The sequence below is a fragment of the Mizuhopecten yessoensis genome, unplaced genomic scaffold (genome assembly GCF_002113885.1).
Source record: "Mizuhopecten yessoensis strain PY_sf001 unplaced genomic scaffold, ASM211388v2 scaffold8447, whole genome shotgun sequence".
NCBI classification, from domain to species: domain Eukaryota; kingdom Metazoa; phylum Mollusca; class Bivalvia; order Pectinida; family Pectinidae; genus Mizuhopecten; species Mizuhopecten yessoensis.
This window is the reverse complement of record NW_018407552.1, coordinates 47730-68392: the sequence shown is the minus strand read 5'-3', so window position 1 is coordinate 68392 and position 20663 is coordinate 47730. Positions and strand designations below refer to the sequence as shown.

Here is a 20663-nt window from a genome sequence, read left to right as displayed (position 1 = left end):
ATCACAGATGATAATCACCCTCTATTTCGTTGGTAGGAGCTAAGCACTGCTAGATGGTAAGTTTGCAGTACTTTTTCGTTAATCCTTGTTTTCCTGTATGGGTTTTGACACAACCCAGTCTTACATTGTCAAGTGGTCTGAAACAACCCATTAATCCTCTGCTTATCTGATAAAACATTTGCGTGTAAACTCATCTTTTTGAAGGGAAAAAAACATTTATTTCCTATGCACACATAAATAACAAACAACCACTGAAAGTTCAGCATAATTTCTTGTAATCACAGACGTATTATATCACATACAATTCTTTTAAATGGTCAGATCTTCAATAACAACAGAATTGGTCTATCACAATAGTACATAAAGTTATGTTTGGACGGTTAAGAGAGGCACGAAATATTAAGTTGCTAAAACTGGCACAAAATTAAACTTTCTTTTTTTCCTTTTATTACAAAAATTTACAAATATCAAAGCGGATGACAAAATGTATTCTATCTTATTTGTACGGCAAAAGTAGCACTACTACGACAAACGGTTTCCCAGTATTAAATTTTACTTGAAAATGAAGTGCTGATGACATTCTCACTACAAATTCACAAATGTGCAATACATTGTATTTCTGTAATCTTTTAAAATTGAAAACTACACCTGATAACTTGTACGTGAACATCAGAAAAAAAAATATGAAGAAATAAAAATATAAGTTAGCAAGAATACTCTTCTTATTTACATATACAATCAGATCTATCAATTCCCAATTTACAGATCAGTTCCAATCAGTAATTCAATCTGGTGTAAAATATTTTTAAATTAATCTTTCTGTTGTCTGTAGAAGACTATTCCGACCAAATATCTCAAATTATTTTCAACCATAATGCACAACTATATCTAAAAATATCAACCATAATAGACTTTGAAATAGCCTTAAATGGACAGTTTTTTTCCGACACAAGAATCAATTTCAATCAGGCTCACCAGCTGAACACATTACATTTCATGCAGTCTTCATTTACAAAAACAATTGTTGACGTCAGTTCATTCTATTTACTTGTAGATTTGTAATTAATTTTTGTGTGAGCATTTCATTGCATTAAACAATTGTACACATGCTATAAATAAATATAACAGTACGAGTTTAACTCAGTAGAAAAGTTCTACCAATATTTGTTTAATATAGCGGTGCTATAGGGCTTAAAAGTTTATTGTAATGCTGGAGTGACAACGGGAACTTGACCTAAAGAGGGATTAAATATTTCAAGTTTGAGAGAAAAGTACATCGACCAAAATTTCAATTATACCTTTAAGTCTGAGGAAATTTATTTGAAAATCAGTACTTTTCCCACTATTAACGTGTCACATATTGGTATCAAATTCAAATTTAATACATTTTCCATCTTTGTCTGAAAAAAACTAACTCCTAATTAAAACATTATATATATAAATATGAATTTACCACTACCTAGGAAACAGGTAATTACCAAAGAAATCTGTCACTTGTAAACTAACATTTAAAACCTAAAACAGCAAATCTCTTCACTGGTGATAAAAGGACGGTTTCTCAACTGGAATATTTGCTAAACACAATAGTTGCTCAGAACACATTCTTAATAACACTAAACAGTTTTTAATACAATTAGATGTATTATGTTAAATCATAAATATTTTGTTCACAATTTCCAACACAATACCGGTAGCTACAAATCAGGGATTTCATTATGCAGAAATAGTTTGTAAAGCATGAAATATGGAATGTATCAATAAATAATGTCAGAATATATCAGAACCTTTACAACCAGTAACAGGTCAAGCAGTGAATTTAACTTTGATACTCCATAGACTGCTAACATTGCTTTACACTTTTTAACAGGGTATTTACAAGATTTATTTGCTTTAAAACGTTACTTATAGCTAGGACCATGATAAAACTCAATTCAGTCTGTATGTGTTCAGTCTGTGTACATGTTGTACATGTTTAGTCAGTCACAGTTCACTTGCTGTTGTTCAGTCTGTTCGGGATCTAAGCCGACAAGTTAGTACAAGGCTGTGACATCACTCGGTACCCTCCTCAGGGGTCAGGTAATGCTGTGTGTCGGTCACTTTCTGTATGTTCTCCTTGATGACCTTCTCTGTACACATAGGACAACTGTCTTCTATCTCCAATAACCTAAAAACAATAAAAATAAGAATTTCTCCAAGATATCTTCAAAAAGTCAAAATAAAGTCTGATAAAGGCTGCACATAGTTGATTTTATAGGAAAATCTGTTGAGAATTAAAAGTAACAAACGAGGCAAACATATTAACATATATAGAGAACAGACAGAACCCCGTATCTCCTGGCAGAACCCCATATCTCCAGACAGAACCCCATATCTCAGGCAGAACCCCATATCTCCAGGCAGAACTAGGCAGAACCCCATATCTCCAGGCAGAACTAGGCAGAACCCCGTATCTCCAGGCAGAACCCCATATCTCCAGGCAGATATACTTTGAATTTTATTTCATTTCACTTTGAATTTGTGAACATCTGGGGGATGAAATATAGCATTAACTTGGAATATAACAACATTTTTCATCGAAACAAACCTTATAAATTCAGAAAATAATCCTGGGAAGTCACACTTAGGGCAGGCAGCCATGTCATCTTTGACGAGATGTCGACCCTGAAAACAAATATGACTCTAATCAAACTCTTTCAAATTAAAAGAATTGAGTTATTGACGATAACTATAAGTTCCAAAAGGACTATTTAAAGATATATTAAAATATATTCAAATCCTGCTTTCAATGCAACAGTAAGTCTAAGGTATAAAAAGTATGGGATGATGTTTTTACCATAATGCTGACTGTGCAATATGAGATTATATTTTTACACTTGATGTGACTGTACAATTTGAGATATTTTTACACTCACTGACTACAGTAAGTTATTTTTACACTTGCTAACTACAGTATACTATTTTACACTCACTGACTAGAGAATGAGGTATTTTATAAATTGTTGACTACAGTATAAAAACATCTATTTTTACACTTACTGTGATTGTACAGTAGGGTAGGCTATTTTTACACTCTGGACATGTGAGGTCTGTCTCGGGTAACTGAAAACCACAATAGGGACATGGTGTTAAGGGTTCCTCCTCCTCTGTCTTATCTGGCTTACGGACAATCATCTCTATCTTCTTCTTAAACTTAAGGTCGATCTGATTTCTGTACTCTGGTCTCATCAACATGGCAGCGTAACTGAAGGAGGAATTTTTCAGGCCAGCTCTGTGACACTCAATAACAGTAGACGTGAGAATAGGCACAATATCTGTAAGGAAACAAAATATGTTGGTTCAAATAACATTATGTGACATTATAGATACATTTTACAATGCAGGAACCACGAGTCCACAATAAAATAATTTTGATCTGTTGTCAAGATGTATTTTTTTAAGTAAGGACATCTCCGACAATGATTATAAGCCATCAGCCTTAGTGTATATCTGATCAGTCTTGTTAACACCAGATCCATCAGCCCATTCCAACACTCTGTCTACAGTGTTGACATTTTATTGGATTAATATACAAGGTGTTCAACAAATGGTTTCATTTTAACCACTGTCAAAATTCGGTAACAGATTGTCAACTTTAAATGCACTGCAACTAGCCACATTATGTGCAGATCTGATATCATTTAACTCATCTTTTCAATACATATTTTGATATCTCTTGGTTACGATATATTATTTAACTTTCGTATGACTGTTGTTTTTATGCCTGAATGGTAAAATCAGTGATTAAGGGGATGACAATTCAATGTTGATATTAATTATCAAATATTTCCTGGGGTTTTGTACTTCATAACTAATATGTATTTTAATGCCAATGAATGAAATAAACAGTTTTGTCTCAAAAGATTTTTGACAGGACATCTGATTTATAGTACTTATGCAAGAATTTAGACTCACGTGAAGGGAATTTACTGATGTTGTTAGCCACACGTATGAGCATTCTAGCGCCCTTGAGATGGTCGCCGTGTTTGACGTGGATCTTGACAAGGATGTAGCTGTGTAGAATCATCAGGTTGGTGCCCATTTCTGCTGGGATCTTGATCTTCTGCTCCTTCAACTCCTGGTACATACTGAACAGCACGTCGTGAGCATTACGATAGTTACCTAAACATAAAGGTAATATTGTACAGTCAACATTCTTTTTTATGAGATATGCTATCACAAAGACCCAGTCTCAAATTCTTTATTTTGGTCCATAGAAATGCATCTATATGTGTTTAACTCAAGATACAAATGTAGAACTGAAACTTCATTTTTTTTTTTTTAATCATGGTCCAATCAACTTTGACAGTAACAAACTTTAAGTTCCTGAGTCAACAATACATCATAATATAACCTTACAACAAGCTCACTTTCTGTGTTAATATAATATATTAATTATACAACAACAAACTGATTATTTACTGTGTACCTACCCTTGACTTCGTTATAAACTTGGTTTATATAATAAACTTATCTCCTAAATATGTTCAAAATAAGAACAATGTTCAAAGTATTGTGTTCAAAGCATAAATATTGTTAAACTTTTCGTGTTTTGAAGGTATAAACTCACCAGCGTTCTGCTCCTCACGAGCGATAATGATGGCAGTACGCGCAGCCTCCCTGTACTGTTTCAGGGCCATGTAGAGGCGGAATAGGTACTTAGCATCCTACAATGATAACACATCAATTATCAATTATTATAGAAAACTTGTTCATACAAGGATATATATAAAGCAACAAGTATTATCTGCCAAAATAATTCCATACAGAGTGAGGTATTTGTTGGTAACCAGATTTTGAAATTCCTCGCTTAATGTATGCTAGAACTCCACCCACAATTTGGGCACACACTGGTACTATTTCAAATGTATGTGTGGTCTTTATCTAGGAATGATGTCAGTCTCTCCAATCAGGATATATATGAGCTATATAGTAAACTGTCATTTACTTAGGAATGATGTCAGTCTCCCCAATCAGGATAAATATGAGCTATATAGTAAACTGTCATTTACTTAAGAATGATGTCAGTCTCCCCAATCAGGATATATATGAGCTATATAGTACACAGTCATTTACTTAGGAATGATGTCAGTCTCCCCAATCAGGATATATATGAGCTATATAATAAGCTGTCATTACCTTAGGAATGATGTCAGTCTCTCCCATGAGGAAGTCTATGAGCTGTCTAGTGAGCTGTCATTACCTTAGGAATGTTGTCAGTCTCTCCCATGAGGAAGTCTATGAGCTGTCTAGTGAGCTGCGTGTCATTGGCTCGTCCAACTGTCTCTATAGCTAGCTCTATAGCCCTGCCATCCTCTCCACTACACCGCAGGAAGTGCTTCATTGCCTGTAAATAGATAAAAGTTAGGATATATCCCGTCATAAATAATAGTGCACATAAGCACAGCAGTCTGACTTTTAAGCCAGGACCTTTGGGTTTCATCCCAAGCAGGACATTTTCGAACAAACCAATCAACTTCATACTTATGTGATCATTAATTCAATGAAGTATAAACTCACTTGAAATGCAATAGTTAGCTGATCTTAATTAACAATAAGCATGATTATATACAGTAATCGACTTATATGATAAATGTTAGGAGAAAACTAAATATTCCCACTGTCTATCAATTCAACCAGAATAAAATTGAAGCTTTCGTATTTAGGCATCCTTGAAATCTAAGGGTTCTGCTCTCGACACACGTATCATCTGTGCACCCTTGGCATGTTATGACAAAATTGAATGCTCATGGTAAGCTATTTGATTAGTTTCAGGTATGAAAACCTAGCCAATCACTAGGTAGATACCTGTCCTATGAAGTTTAAAGAGGAGCTACACTCAAATTCAAAGCCTGTCATTTTTTTCCACCTACAACAGGATTCTTTTGATATTCATCAAAGACAACCAACTCGTCTTATTGTAATATTTGCAAATTGTAACAAAAAAGTCTTATTAAAAAAATTCAAGGCAGCAGAGAAGATTTATATATTGAGAGCAGAACTCTTTAGATTTCATGCATGATTTTAGTGGATGGAGAAGTCATGTCTATATTATAAATATATTCTACAAATTAGTTTCTGTTGTAACAGTCAAACACATTATTTTCAATGTTTCAGAACATGATCTATTATTTCCTCACCCTACTATACTGTCCACTGAGAAGGAAAAATTTTCCGGACAGGAAGTGGTTCTTCTCATTCTCAAAGAACAGGGCAATGCTCTGGTAGTCCTCCGGGGTAGCATCCGGACCTAGGGACACAGTATACTGTCCGTCAGACAATTTCAAGTGGCAAAACAATACATTTCACTGTGTAAGATTTGAACAGTGCAGTGAACTTCTTCATTTTATACATTCATCTGTAACTTTGCATCAATTTCATTGACATCTAATTTTGTTTAATTTGTATGAAATTTCCAGCATGATTCACAATATGATTTGAATTATTCCCCATTTATATAAAATAAAATATCATTGTAAGCAAATTGTGATCAAATGCTCACAATAATCACTTTTACGTCATGTTGCCAGTAAAAGCACAGCGGAATTCTGGATTTTTTTTTCTTTTTCTCCAGAATTAAGTGTTAAAGAATTGACAATGTGCATTCTGAAAAATTCTTTTACGAAATATGTGTATCTGCTACATAACATACATTAATTTCCGATATTATTCTTTATTTGCTATTTTACAGGTGACCTACCAATGATATCGGCATATGTTTCCATCTGATTGTGTGTCTGAGCCAGCTGGAATGCCTCGTCGTTACACTTAGACATGACCAAGAACTGGATAGCAGATGAATAGTCATTCAACTTCTGGAAAAACCTGATAAAAAAGAATGAGCCGTTGTAACAACCCGACACTGACTTGACACAAATGACAATTTCTCACACTTCCTAATCATCTATATGTGCTATACACATAAAAGTACTGATGATATGAATATTATTTCATATTTCGTATTGTCCCATCAGACATTTTACTGACACCACAAATAATGAAATTCGTATACATGTGTATTATCAATTATTCTGAAACATACACAGGCAAAATAATTTAAATTTACGGAAGTTTAATTACAGTGCCGAATAAAATATGTCAGTAAGCAGACGTGTGAATATTTCATTATGACATATTGACATACAAAGGCTCTCAAAACACTGAAATATAAACATTTTTTTATCAAGCAATTGATACCTAATGGCAAGCATTTATCAAAGTAAATTTAAAACTTGTACACAACTTTCTCCAGGGACCCACTACACAAATGTTAAATATTTTAGACACCTCACGCCACCATACAAAAAATGTTATCAGATCTATACAAGTGTGTTGCTGTCCTAACTATCTGGATAACTTTCATTCAGTTCTAATCACTGCACCGCTTATTCACAAATGTTCACACAGTACAACTTGTTGACATTAGTTACACCGACACAATAACAGGATACTTACTTAGCCACCATCTTGGCTCCCTCTATAGACTGGATTTCACGTACAATCCTCACAGCTTCCTCAGGGTTCTGCAGGTAGTCCAAGTTTATCCTGAAAATATTGTGAATTATTGTTCCATGAGTTGAACAATATAAATTTGGTCTTTTTATAAAGCACAACATAATTTAATCAAACTCTGACAAGTGAAAGTACTTATCTTCTGATAAATAATCAAAAGGGCTCTGTGGTACATATTCCAGGTCACCTGGTTGAAGTTTCCAAATACTGAGTTTTGAGCAGTATGAAAAAGAACTTTCAAAAACAGGTATTAAAATACTTGTGTTAGATCAGGAGAGAAAGATATCTGATCTGGCTAGGAATAGAAAAGAAGCCCAGTACCTGATGACATTGTCCCAGTCCTTGGCCTGTTTGTAGGCCTCTGCAGCCTCCTTGTAGCGTCCATCTGCTTCTTTAGCCTTAGCGTACTGGGCATGGATTTTTGGGGAGGTAATGTGCGACAAAAGCTCTCCAACCTTGTTCCTGTAAAAAAATATAGTGGACTTTTAATTTTTTATTCCACATTTCGCTGTGAAAAATAGTCTTCAGATATTTTTTTGCACTTACCAAATCTTTTTATTGTACATTCAGTATTCTACATGATTGTGGTCTTGTTACTAACTTTTTCACTTTTTTAATAATTGAGAATGATGTGTCGAGATCTTTAGTTGAATTCCCTGAAGACAACTTTGGTAGGACATTAACAAAACACTCTGTTTACAGTGAGGCATGTGACTCTATTTCAGTATGTATGACTTTGTCATCACTAGAAGTACTCACTACTAAAAGAGTATAAGAGAAATGCCTACTGTATGACAAAGTGATGCATAGAGGAACAGATTTAACAACAGAGAAAATTTAAAAAAAAAAAAAAAAAAGGTTTTTTTTCACAATAGAACTGCCCCCTTACTCTGTCTCAATGAGACACTGAAGTATGATAGAACTGACCATTACTCTGTCTCAATGAGACACTGAAGTACGATAGAACTGCCCCTTACTGTCTCAATGAGACACTGAAGTATGATAGAACTGACCATTACTCTGTCTCAATGAGACACTGAAGTACGATAGAACTGCCCCCTTACTCTGTCTCAATGAGACACTGAAGTATGATAGCACTGCCCCTTACTCTGTCTCAATGAGACACCGAAGTATGATAGAACTGCCCCTTACTCTGTCTCAATGAGACACCGAAGTATGATAGAACTGCCCCTTACTCTGTCTCAATGAGACACTGAAGTATGATAGAACTGCCCCTTACTCTTTCTCAATGAGACACTAAAGTATGATAGAACTGCCCTTTACTCTGTCTCAATGAGACACTGAAGTATGATAGAACTGCCCCCTTACTCTGTCTCAATGAGACACTAAAGTATGATAGAACTGCCCCTTACTATGTCTCAACGAGACACTGAAGTATGATAGAACTGCCCCTTACTGTGTCTCAATGAGACACTGAAGTTTGATAGAACTGCCCCCTTACTATGTCTCAATGAGACACTGAAGTATGATAGAACTGCCCCTTACTCTGTCTTAATGAGACACTGAAGTATGGTAGAACTGCCCCTTACTCTTTCTCAATGAGACACTAAAGTATGATAGAACTGCCCTTTACTCTGTCTCAATGAGACACTGGAGTATGATAGAACTGCCCCTTACTCTTTCTCAATGAGACACTAAAGTATGATAGAACTGCCCCCTTACTCTGTCTCAATGAGACACTGAAGTATGATAGAACTGCCTCCTTATTCTGTCTCAATGAGACACTGAAGTATGATAGAACTGCCTCCTTATTCTGTCTCAATGAGACACTGAAGCATGATAGAACTGCCCCTTCCTCTGTCTCAATGAGACACTGAAGTTTGATAGAACTGCCCCCTTACTATGTCTCAATGAGACACTGAAGTATGACAGAACTGCCCCCTTACTCTGTCTCAGTGAGACACTGAAGTATGATAGAACTCCCCCTTACTCTGTCTCAATGAGACACTGGAGTATGATAGAACTGCCCCCTACTCTGTCTCAATGAGACACTGAAGGATGATAGAACTGCTCCCTTACTCTGTCTCAATGAGACACTGAAGCATGATAGAACTGCCCCTTCCTCTGTCTCAATGAGACACTGAAGTACGATAGAACTGCCCCTTACTGTCTCAATGAGACACTGAAGTATTATAGAACTGCCTCCTTATTCTGTCTCAATGGGACACTGAAGTATGATAGAACTGCCCCCTTACTATGTCTCAATGAGACACTGAAGTATGACAGAACTGCCCCCTTACTCTGTCTCAGTGAGACACTGAAGTATGATAGAACTCCCCCTTACTCTGTCTCAATGAGACACCGAAGTATGATAGAACTGCCCCCTTACGCTGTCTCAATGAGACACTGGAGTATGATAGAACTGCCCCCTACTCTGTCTCAATGAGACACTGAATTATGATAGAACTGCCCCTTACTCTGCCTCAATGAGACACTGAAGTATGATATAACTGCCTCCTTATTCTGTCTCAATGGGACACTGAAGTATGATAGAACTGCCCCGTTACTCTGTCTAAGTAGGACACAGACGTATGATAGAACTGCCCCCTTACTCTGTCTCAATGAGACACCGAAGTATGATAGAACTGCCCCCTTATTCTGTCTCAATGAGACACTAAAGTATGATAGAACTGCCCCTTACTCTTTCTCAATGAGACACTAAAGTATGATAGAACTGCCCTTTACTCTGTCTCAATGAGACACTGAAGTATTATAGAACTGCCTCCTTATTCTGTCTCAATGGGACACTGAAGTATGATAGAACTGCCCCCTTACGCTGTCTCAATGAGACACTGGAGTATGATAGAACTGCCCCTTACTCAGTCTCAATGAGACACTGAAGTACGATAGAACTGCCCCCTTACTCTGTCTCAATGAGACACTGGAGTATGATAGAACTGCCCCCTACTCTGTCTCAATGAGACACTGAATTATGATAGAACTGCCTCCTTATTCTGTCTCAATGGGACACTGAAGTATGATAGAACTGCCTTCTTATTCTGTCTCAATGAGACACTGAAGTACGATAGAACTGCCCCCTTACTCTGTCTAAATGAGACACTGAAGTATGATAGAAGTGCCCCCTTACTCTGTCTCAATGAGCCACTGAAGTATGATAGAACTGCTCCCTTACTCTGTCTCAATGAGACACCGAAGTATGATAGAACTGCCCCCTTATTCTGTCTAAATGAGACACTGAAGTATGATAGAACTGCCCCCTTATTCTGTCTAAATGAGACACTGAAGTATGATAGAACCGCCTCCTTATTCTGTCTCAATGAGACACTAAAGTATGATAGAACTGCCCTTTACTCTGTCTCAATGAGACACTGAATTATGATAGAACTGCCCCTTACTCTGACTCAATGAGACACTGAAGTATGATATAACTGCCTCCTTATTCTGTCTCAATGACACACTGAAGTATGATAGAACTGCCCCTTACTGTGTCTCAATGAGACACTGAAGTTTGATAGAACTGCCCCCTTACTATGTCTCAATGAGACACTGAAGTATGATAGCACTGCCCCCTTACTCTGTCTCAATGAGACAGTGAAGTATGATAGAACTGCCCCTTACTGTGTCTCAATGAGACACTGAAGTTTGATAGAACTGCCCCCTTACTATGTCTCAATGAGACACTGAAGGATGATAGAACTGCTCCCTTACTCTGTCTCAATGAGACACTAAAGTATGATAGAACTGCCCCTTACTGTGTCTCAATGAGACACTGAAGTTTGATAGAACTGCCCCCTTACTATGTCTCAATGAGACACTGAAGTATGATAGACCTGCCCCTTACTCTGTCTCAATGAGCAACTGAAGTACGATAGAACTGCCCCTTACTCTGTCTCACTGAGACACTGAAGTATGATAGAACTGACCATTACTCTGTCTCAATGAGACACTGAAGCATGATAGAACTGCCCCTTCCTCTGTCTCAATGAGACACTGAAGTATGATGGAACTGCTCCCTTACTCTGTCTCAATGAGACACTAAAGTATGATAGAACTGCCCCTTACTGTGTCTCAATGAGACACTGAAGTTTGATAGAACTGCCCCCTTACTATGTCTCAATGAGACACTGAAGTATGATGGAACTGCTCCCTTACTCTGTCTCAATGAGACACTGAATTATGATAGAACTGCCCCTTACTCTGGCTCAATGAGACACTGAAGTATGATAAAACTGCCCCCTTACTCTGTCTCAATGAGACAGTGAAGTATGATAGAACTGCCCCTTACTCAGTCTCAATGAGACACTGAAGTATGATGGAACTGCTCCCTTACTCTGTCTCAATGAGACACTGAAGGATGATAGAACTGCTCCCTTACTCTGTCTCAATGAGACACTGAAGTTTGATAGAACTGCCCCCTTACTATGTCTCAATGAGACACTGAAGGATGATAGAACTGCTCCCTTACTCTGTCTCAATGAGACACTAAAGTATGATAGAACTGCCCTTTACTCTGTCTCAATGAGACACTGAAGGATGATAGAACTGCTCCCTTACTCTGTCTCAATGAGACACTGAATTATGATAGAACTGCCCCTTACTCTGCCTCAATGAGACACTTAAGTATGATAGAACTGCCCCTTACTCAGTCTCAATGAGACACTGAAGTATGATAAAACTGCCCCCTTACTCTGTCTCAATGAGCCACTGAAGTATGATAGAACTGCCTCCTTATTCTGTCTCAATGAGACACTGAAGCATGATAGAACTGCCCCTTCCTCTGTCTCAATGAGACACTGAAGTTTGATAGAACTGCCCCCTTACTATGTCTCAATGAGACACTGAAGTATGACAGAACTGCCCCCTTACTCTGTCTCAATGAGACACCGAAGTATGATAGAACTGCCCCCTTATTCTGTCTCAATGAGACACTAAAGTATGATAGAACTGCCCTTTACTCTGTCTCAATGAGACACTGAATTATGATAGAACTGCCCCTTACTCTGCCTCAATGAGACACTGAAGTATGATAGAACTGCCCCCTTACTCTGTCTAAGTAGGACACAGAAGTATGATAGAACTGCCCCCTTACTCTGCCTCAATGAGACACTGAAGTATGATAGAACTGCCCCCTTACTCTGTCTCAGTGAGACACTAAAGTATGATAGAACTGCCCCTTACTCTGCCTCAATCAGACACTGATGTATGATAGAACTGCCCCTTACTCTGTCTCACTGAGACACTGAAGTATGATAGAACTGCCTCCTTATTCTGTCTCAATGAGACACTGAAGTATGATAGAACTGCCCCTTACTCTGTCTCAATGAGACACTGAAGTACAACTCACCAGTTTTTACTGCGGATGTAGACAGATGCTGCTTTGTCGTAGTAACCTCCATGTTCGTACAACATGGCTGCTTCCTGCCATTGCTGAAATTAAAAAGTTTGGTGTAACTGAGAGTATTCACATTTTGCTGCTGCTATCATGCTTAATTCTTTGAATAAAATTCTGGTTTGGATTAATTCATTTAAATCCTAAAACCTTATCAGGCTAATCCTATCAAATCCATACTCAATCTGATCTGACTTGACTAAATGTATATGTGTATTATATAATGTGTGTATTATGTAATGTGTGTATTATGTATTTGCAATGAGCTGACAACCCAAGGATTGTACAATCCTATCAGGCATAATAAATCCATGTATCAAATCGGTGCCCATATTTCTATATATGAGCCCCTTTCCTATTTTTGCTGATATGAATACCATATAACTAGCCCTCCCTGCCTAAACCAATGCCACAAATACCTAATTCTTATAAAATGCTGCTGTTTTGGATCAATCATGCAAGATATCATTTTCAAACACATTGTCTGATCACAATTTCTGTTTAAACATGTAGGTAACTGAATACAGTGCCTGTTTGAAATACATACTCACACTTCATTTTTATACACTGTGCTACACTTTTTGCTATGTTTTACCCCAGGCACTAATTAGATAAAATACAGCATTCAGTTTACACATTCACCTAGTATTTTCAGACTTCCTTTTTAGAATAATGAAGTTTGGACTGATTTGCCAGAAATATTTCCTGTATGCCAGCTGTTGTACACATAATTATATTGTAAACAGAGATAGATTTCTGTGTGGAGTGATGGTATATCTTCCCCTGAATTTCACTGAAAACAAATGCAGTTTGGGGTGCCAACATTCACGATAATACTCAGGCTACAATGAAACACACAATGGTTTTAGATTCCAGCATAACAAATACACAGTCTTCAATGCAGAAATACATTATACAGGCTATATTTGATAATTTCTGTCAAGCTATAAAACTTTAAGGGAATTCAAAGGAAATCTAGGGCTTTTGTATAATCTTTAACCTTGAGGATCCATCATGGAACACTTACCTTCATTCCTTCCAGTATGGTGGAACACTCCTTCTTCAGTATCCTACTGGGCATCTTCAGGGCCATGTTAACTCCCCTATAGAAACAAACATAAGAGTCATAAGACCATTTATGCAAGAAAGGAAAACTTGAATGTAGCTGTTGGTTATATTCAGCATGAGTTATTCTGACTTTTTATGCACATTACAATAGTTTTGTATTAAATCTACATTAAAAATAGTTTTCATTTTTTCCATATTTTTAGCTTGGTCTATCTGGTCCAAATAATGCTTTAAAGCAAATCAGGTTTAGATCTGTATATAACAGTACATGTATGGTTAAAGTATAGGAATCTCACCCATTTCTATGAAAAGGTCTAAATAACATACATATACCAAAGTATCATCATGGATTAACCTTAAGTTATCGTTCTTTAGAAAATGTCTGTAGGTTGGTATATACTTTGGTAACATGATTGTTATACAATTTTATCATTCCTTTAAAAGCTACCTTCAGGAAACCCTCATTCCGGCAAAATCTACATGTGATAATGGACCAAGTAATACTGCTTTACATTCTCATTTGAGCTCAACACAGAAATCCACCCACGCCATTAGCAATTTCTTAACATGCTTTAAACACTCCAGTAGCATCATTAGAAAGGTGAGATTGTGGGTTTGCGATTATACCTAACTTCAAAGTCAACCTGTAGCATCAATATGACTGTGACATTTCTGTGGCTGTTTCCTACCTACGAATATCTCCCATCCTGATAGACATACGGGCTATCCCCGCGGCACAGACCTCATCATGCTCGCGATCCTTCTCTTGTCGTGTCACACCTTTTTCGTAATGTGACAAGGCATTCATGTAGTCCCCAGTAAATTCCAGCTGTTGGGCATATTCTCGTGAGATGTAGGGAATCTGTTCAGGAGCGAGAGCCTTGGCCAGCTGGAGGGCACTGTCCCAGTGCAGCAAGTCTCGCCGCATCTGTCAGGGATGTGAGCATATTTCATAGGTGTGAGGTGTACATTTCATATCAGATATCTTTCAAATCTATTTTTTCTGGGGGTTTTCTCTTTGAACAATCATACATGGAGTCACTTTTAAGTACGGAACATAAACAAAACCTCACATTTAATCTATTCAACCAAATATAAATCCACGAGTGTACAGTTTTTGAGTGGATGCAAATACGCCCAGGCACTTCTGAATCATGTATGTAATATAATATCCTCAACTTTACCAGAGCCTCTAGCTAAATCAAGAAAACCCACCTCTAGTGCAGCCAGTGGTTTCCCCGAGGCCAGGAACAGATCCTGCGCCAGGTTAAACTCTGCCAGGAACATGGCTATGTAACCAGACAGTAGATTCCTGTCCTCTAGGTGCTACAACAGAACACACAAGTACTTGGTAAAGTATAGATAAGTGTTGCATAGCATAGTGGTCATAGCATATCCCTGTTTCTAGGGGAAAAGTTTCTTAACCAGTGTTCACAGTGTATCCTTGATCCTAGAAACCTATCCAAGAAGTTATACATTGTCAATATCTATGTTTCAAGTTTCTATGAACCTAGCATACCTACATACTGGTCACAGCATATCCCTGTTTCTGGAAAGTATTCCTAGCCCAACAGTTGCAGCCTATCCTAGTTAGTAGGAACCTAGGCTAGTGTCGCCATGTATCCCTTTCTCTAGAAAGGTGTACATGTCTTAGCGAGGTTATAGTCACATTAGAGTAATGCTCCAACCCCAAACTCAACTCTCCATTAGAACTGTAGAGTTATATATCTGTTCTCAGTTCATAACCTGAGACCTGGTACAATTATAATCTGTTGGTTTTTCACTTCTTTGAATATTTTATCTCTACAAATATTCCGTCTTTGCGTATTGCAGAGTTATCTTTTCTTGGGAGCAGGTATTGATTGTTACGTCATTGGTTTGTGCAAGAAAATAACATTGTTTTCTCAAAAATTGATGACGTTACTCTCACAAACAAGTGACGTTACAATCAATACCTGCTCCCAAGAGAAGATAACTCTGCAATACGCAAAGACGGAATAGGGTAAATGTGAATATCAATCAAGTCTTAAAAAGTTGAACTAATTTTACACCTTAAGAATAATTACCTTGATCTGCTGGAGAGAGGTGACCATACCAACATCTCCTATCTCCCTGTACACTCGCATAGCTACAACACACAGCACAAATGTTTTTAATGTACTTAGAAACTTGCATCTAGTGTCATATAAAACGGTCATTATCTTAAAGCAGGAAAGATGCATTTTATACATTTTCTGTTACTAAATCAATCTCCATATATGACAAATTGACATCAATTTCAACGGGTATATATATTCAATGTGATATCATAGTGAAAATCACCATTGATACTAGCTCTGTGGACAAGCTAATACTTTATTACTGAATGTGCACTGTCCTAATTATAAACAGATAATTGTTGTAGCTGCATCACACAAAAAACATACAAGTACAACAGAATGCTGCCATATACATGTAGGTGGATTTTCATTTATCAAAACCTCTAGCTGTCACATCTCCCATTCACAGCTTACAGCAATTGATTAAAGATGTAAAGGCAGAAAAAAACACAAATATGTAGCTGTTAACTTCTGTTGCATGACAGATAAAATGTACAGTCTACAACTGTTGAATAGTCTGAAGATCATTAGACATTTACTAGATTTTTTGAGTTTTAAGAATATCATTGTAAGAATTAGTGTTGCCTGGTACTGACCAAAGTCCACTTCCAGACTGGACAGTGCCCCCCTTCCTAGCTCTAACCAGCACACCAGGTCATTCATCTGGCTACATAAGTTCCAGGCGTCCTTGAATCTGCAAGGAATTGTTATGTCTTAAATTTTCAAACAAAAATATTAATTAATTCCATAACCTTTTGAACTTTGATGCACTTGACAATAATTGGCTTACGCAATCATTCCATGAGTACTCTCATATTTACATACTCAATATCTTTTGAATCTGTTTAATAATGCGATGATCATCAATAAATGAGGTTTGACTTTCTTCTGAACAACCAATATTATATATCATACATCACATCATTCATATAACAACATATCTGATTGGATTGTATTAATCACACGACAAGGAAATAAACATTGTGCTTCCCTCAATCACTCAAGTCTGATCAAGGCTTCTCTAAAGAAATGAATAAGATGCATCACACATGAGCTCTAAGTAACAATGGCACTCTGGTCTGAACATCTTTGTTATTGTCTTTTTGTTTTCAATTAAATGAAATAGTTACTGCCCTTGTCGTAGGGAAACACCATTCTTTGTTCCCCCTCAATAAACCATGTTTCAATCTGGCTTTGCCCTGATCTGTCACTCTGTCTGACAGATCATATGAAATATATCTTATCTTGAGAAAACAAAGATTGGTGTTACCTTTCAATAAGGTCAATAAATGTATAATGACTAAAATAGACAGTAGGGTAATGAGTGTTTATCATACTGTAACATAAACCCTATTTTAGTCAACTTTTAGTTACCTTCTCAAAAGGGTCCCTTGATGTAATGCTGATTTCATCTAAAATGAAAAAAGTTTTTTTTTAAATATAATGTCTCCATCAAAGCAGTGCCTACAAATTAAGAAATGGCTAAGCTTGAGGAAATAGAGACATCTCCCCGAAATATCCTAACTTTCACCAAACATACAGAACCTAAATTAAATATGAGATAACATGTATAACAGCTATCTACAACTCTAGTTAAAATTACAAAACATAACACAGCCTGGAAAAAACAATTTAATATCAATGATACTTGTACTTTTCATTTTTGTTCAATTCAACTTACAAACATCCAGTAGATCATGAACAAGAGGCCCAATGGGCCTGCATCGCTTACCTGGTATTAATCTCACAATTGTAACCTTAACAGTGGACTAAAATAAAGCTACAGGAAAAATATCAGTGTCTTGACTTCAAGTCATTCAGAAGAAACTGTTAAACGATTAAAACACATTTGACCCCTGTGACCTTGAAAGTCAAACATGGACATTAAGTTGAACAAACTTCAAAGCCCTTCCTCCCAGAATGCAACTTGCCAAGTATCACCACTTTATACCTTTTGTTTATTGAAAAGATGACTTTTAAAGATTTATGCACTATGGACCAGATGTGACCATGAAAGTGTGTCAAGGTCATTCACATCGACAAGCAATCACCCTGTATGCTTTAGTTATTCAGAAGAAGTCGTTTCAAGATTTCAACATATTTGACCCCTGTGACCTTGAATATGGGCAAAAGTCATTCATTTGAACAAAATTTGTAGCCCTTCATGCAAACATCATTTTAGCCAAATATCATCAGCCTGGATCTTTTGGTTATACAGAAGAAGTTGTTTAAATATTTCAACATATTTGACCCCTGTGACCTTGAATATGGACCAAGGTCATTCATTTGAACAAACTTGGTAGCCCTTCATGCAAACATCCTTCTGGCCACATATCATCACCCTGGACCTTTTGGTTATACAGAAGTTGTTAAAATATTTCAACATATTTGACCCCTGTGACCTTGAATATGGACGAAGGTCATTCATTAGAACAAACTTAGTAGTGCTTCATCCCAGCATGTTATTGGCCAAATATCATCATCCTGGGCCTTCTAATTATACAGAAGAAGTCCTTTAAAGGTTTTCAAGACATTTGACCCCTGTGACCTTGAATATGAACGAAGGTCATTCATTTGAACAAACTTGGTAGCCCTTCATCCCCACATGCTTTTGGTCAAATATCATCACCCTGGACCTTTTGGTTATTCAGAACTAGATGTTTAAAGGTTTTTAAGACAATTAACCCATGTGAACTTGAATATTCATTTGAACAAATTTGGTAGCCCTTTATTCCAGCATGCTACTGACCAAATATCATCACCCTGGGTGTTTTGGTTTTACAGAGGAAGTTGTTTACAGGTTTTTAAGACAATTGACCCCTGTGACCTTGAAAATGGGCGAAGGTCATTCGTTTGAACAAACTTGATAGCCCTTCCTCCCCGCATGCTACTGGCCAAATTTCATCACCCTTGAAATTTTGGTAATTCAGAAGAAGTTGTTTAAAGGTTTTTAAGATGATTGACCCCTGTGACCTTGAATATGGGCGAAGGTCATTCATTTGAACAAACTTGGTAGCCCTTCCTCCCCGCATGCTATTGGCCAACTTTCATCACCCTGAATCTTTTGGTTATACAGCTGAAGTTGTTTAAAGGTTTTTAAGACGATTGACTCCGGTGACCTTGAATATGAGTCACTTGAACAAACTTGGTAGCCCTTTATCCAAGCATGCTACTGGCTGATTATCAACGACCTAGACCTTTTGGTTATTTAGAAAAAAATGTTTAGAATTTTAAACATATTTGACCCCCGTGACCTTGAATGTATGGGCGAAGGTCATTCATTTGAACAAACTTATCCTAGCATGTTATTGGCCAAATATCATCATCCTGGGCCTTCTGGTTATTCAGAAGAAGTTGTTTAATGATTTTAATATATTTGACCCCTGTGACCTTGCGAATGGGCAAAGGTCATTCAATATTCATTGAACAAACTTTGTAGCCCTTCATCCTAGCATGCTCCTGGCCAATTTCATCAGCCTGGGCCTCTTGGTTATTCAAAAGAAGTTGTTTGAAGTAAAAAGTTGATGCCGGACAGACGACGGACGGACGCCGCCCTTTGGGCCAGGTGAGCAAAAAATAATCTTTTCAAATCATAAATCAGTTGATTTGTTGAGATTTAAATTCCTTTTTTCAATGGCATAGTGACACAACTCAAGACATGTGATAAATTCAGAATCTTACAAATGACCTCATCCATTGATCACCGTTTCATTCCACGTGTATCTGACTTACCACCTCCTTTTCCATATCCTCTAAGTTGTCAGAAAACAGGGCTGTGTGTGTTTCCAGGAGGAGTGTGCCAAGTCGTCCACTTTCTGTTTGTAGAGTTACCTCCCCATTATACAGCATGATGGGAATCTGGCCGTACGGCAGACGTGTCTCACCTGCAAAGGCTACCTGGGGCCCTGAAGGGGAAACACAAGCATATATAATAGGGGTTCTCTAAGGGGAATATAGAGGTAAACTGGATGTGTAGGAATTAGTACTGCACACTTATTTTATTCACAATTGGTAAATGAAGAATAGTAGTACAAGCCAACACAGATTCTTTAATGCTACCAAAACAAAGATTTCTCGTATCAAGACGTAAAAACACATATCACTAACAGAATCAAGTATTAAATATATATGAAGAATAGAAACACAGTTGTATGAAGTTTACCTTGAACAGACTCCCGACAGTAAAGGTAGGTACAGATCTTCTCCTCATCATAAGTGAGAAACACACCCTGAAAATAAAACAGTTACATCTAAACATTACATTTCAATGTTTCAAAATACTAAAACACTATGTGCTTCTGGGACAGGAAATTCTAATTTGAAGCTGTTCAATTAATCTATGAGGTGATTCTCCATTTGGACACTTTACAAGATTTTGAAACATAAGGAAACATATCACAGTAGCTGTTAATCTCTTACATTGAAGATAGATACTAAATCTAGTGATATTATTTAAGAAGATCAGAGGAGACAAAAACATAAATTATCTTGAGGATATTTATTTCGACACATCAATACTAGTTATTTCATTCATCAGATGTTGGATCATGACTAGATAGCTTCAAGAATTATCTGTA

General features: G+C 37.0%; 1 protein-coding gene across 2 annotated transcripts in view; it reads right to left on the bottom strand.

Moving 5' to 3' along the window:
- Window positions 1-209: 209 nt before the first annotated feature.
- LOC110455966 (WD repeat-containing protein 19-like) overlaps window positions 210-20663 on the bottom strand; it is a 54915-nt gene continuing 34461 nt past the window's right edge. For both annotated transcript variants that reach the window (XM_021506439.1, XM_021506440.1), the window contains 19 exons: window positions 20249-20315; window positions 19819-19991; window positions 17461-17498; window positions 16683-16780; window positions 16054-16115; window positions 15203-15313; window positions 14677-14915; window positions 13947-14022; window positions 12875-12957; window positions 7870-8010; window positions 7492-7581; window positions 6737-6861; window positions 6177-6286; window positions 5240-5383; window positions 4607-4703; window positions 3952-4158; window positions 3037-3311; window positions 2585-2661; window positions 210-2164 (listed from right to left, as the gene is read on the bottom strand). In XM_021506439.1, coding sequence (XP_021362114.1) covers window positions 2050-2164; window positions 2585-2661; window positions 3037-3311; window positions 3952-4158; window positions 4607-4703; window positions 5240-5383; window positions 6177-6286; window positions 6737-6861; window positions 7492-7581; window positions 7870-8010; window positions 12875-12957; window positions 13947-14022; window positions 14677-14915; window positions 15203-15313; window positions 16054-16115; window positions 16683-16780; window positions 17461-17498; window positions 19819-19991; window positions 20249-20315 — 2328 coding nt within the window. In that variant the 3' untranslated portion in view covers window positions 210-2049. The remainder of the gene's footprint in view (window positions 2165-2584; window positions 2662-3036; window positions 3312-3951; window positions 4159-4606; window positions 4704-5239; window positions 5384-6176; window positions 6287-6736; window positions 6862-7491; window positions 7582-7869; window positions 8011-12874; window positions 12958-13946; window positions 14023-14676; window positions 14916-15202; window positions 15314-16053; window positions 16116-16682; window positions 16781-17460; window positions 17499-19818; window positions 19992-20248; window positions 20316-20663) is intronic.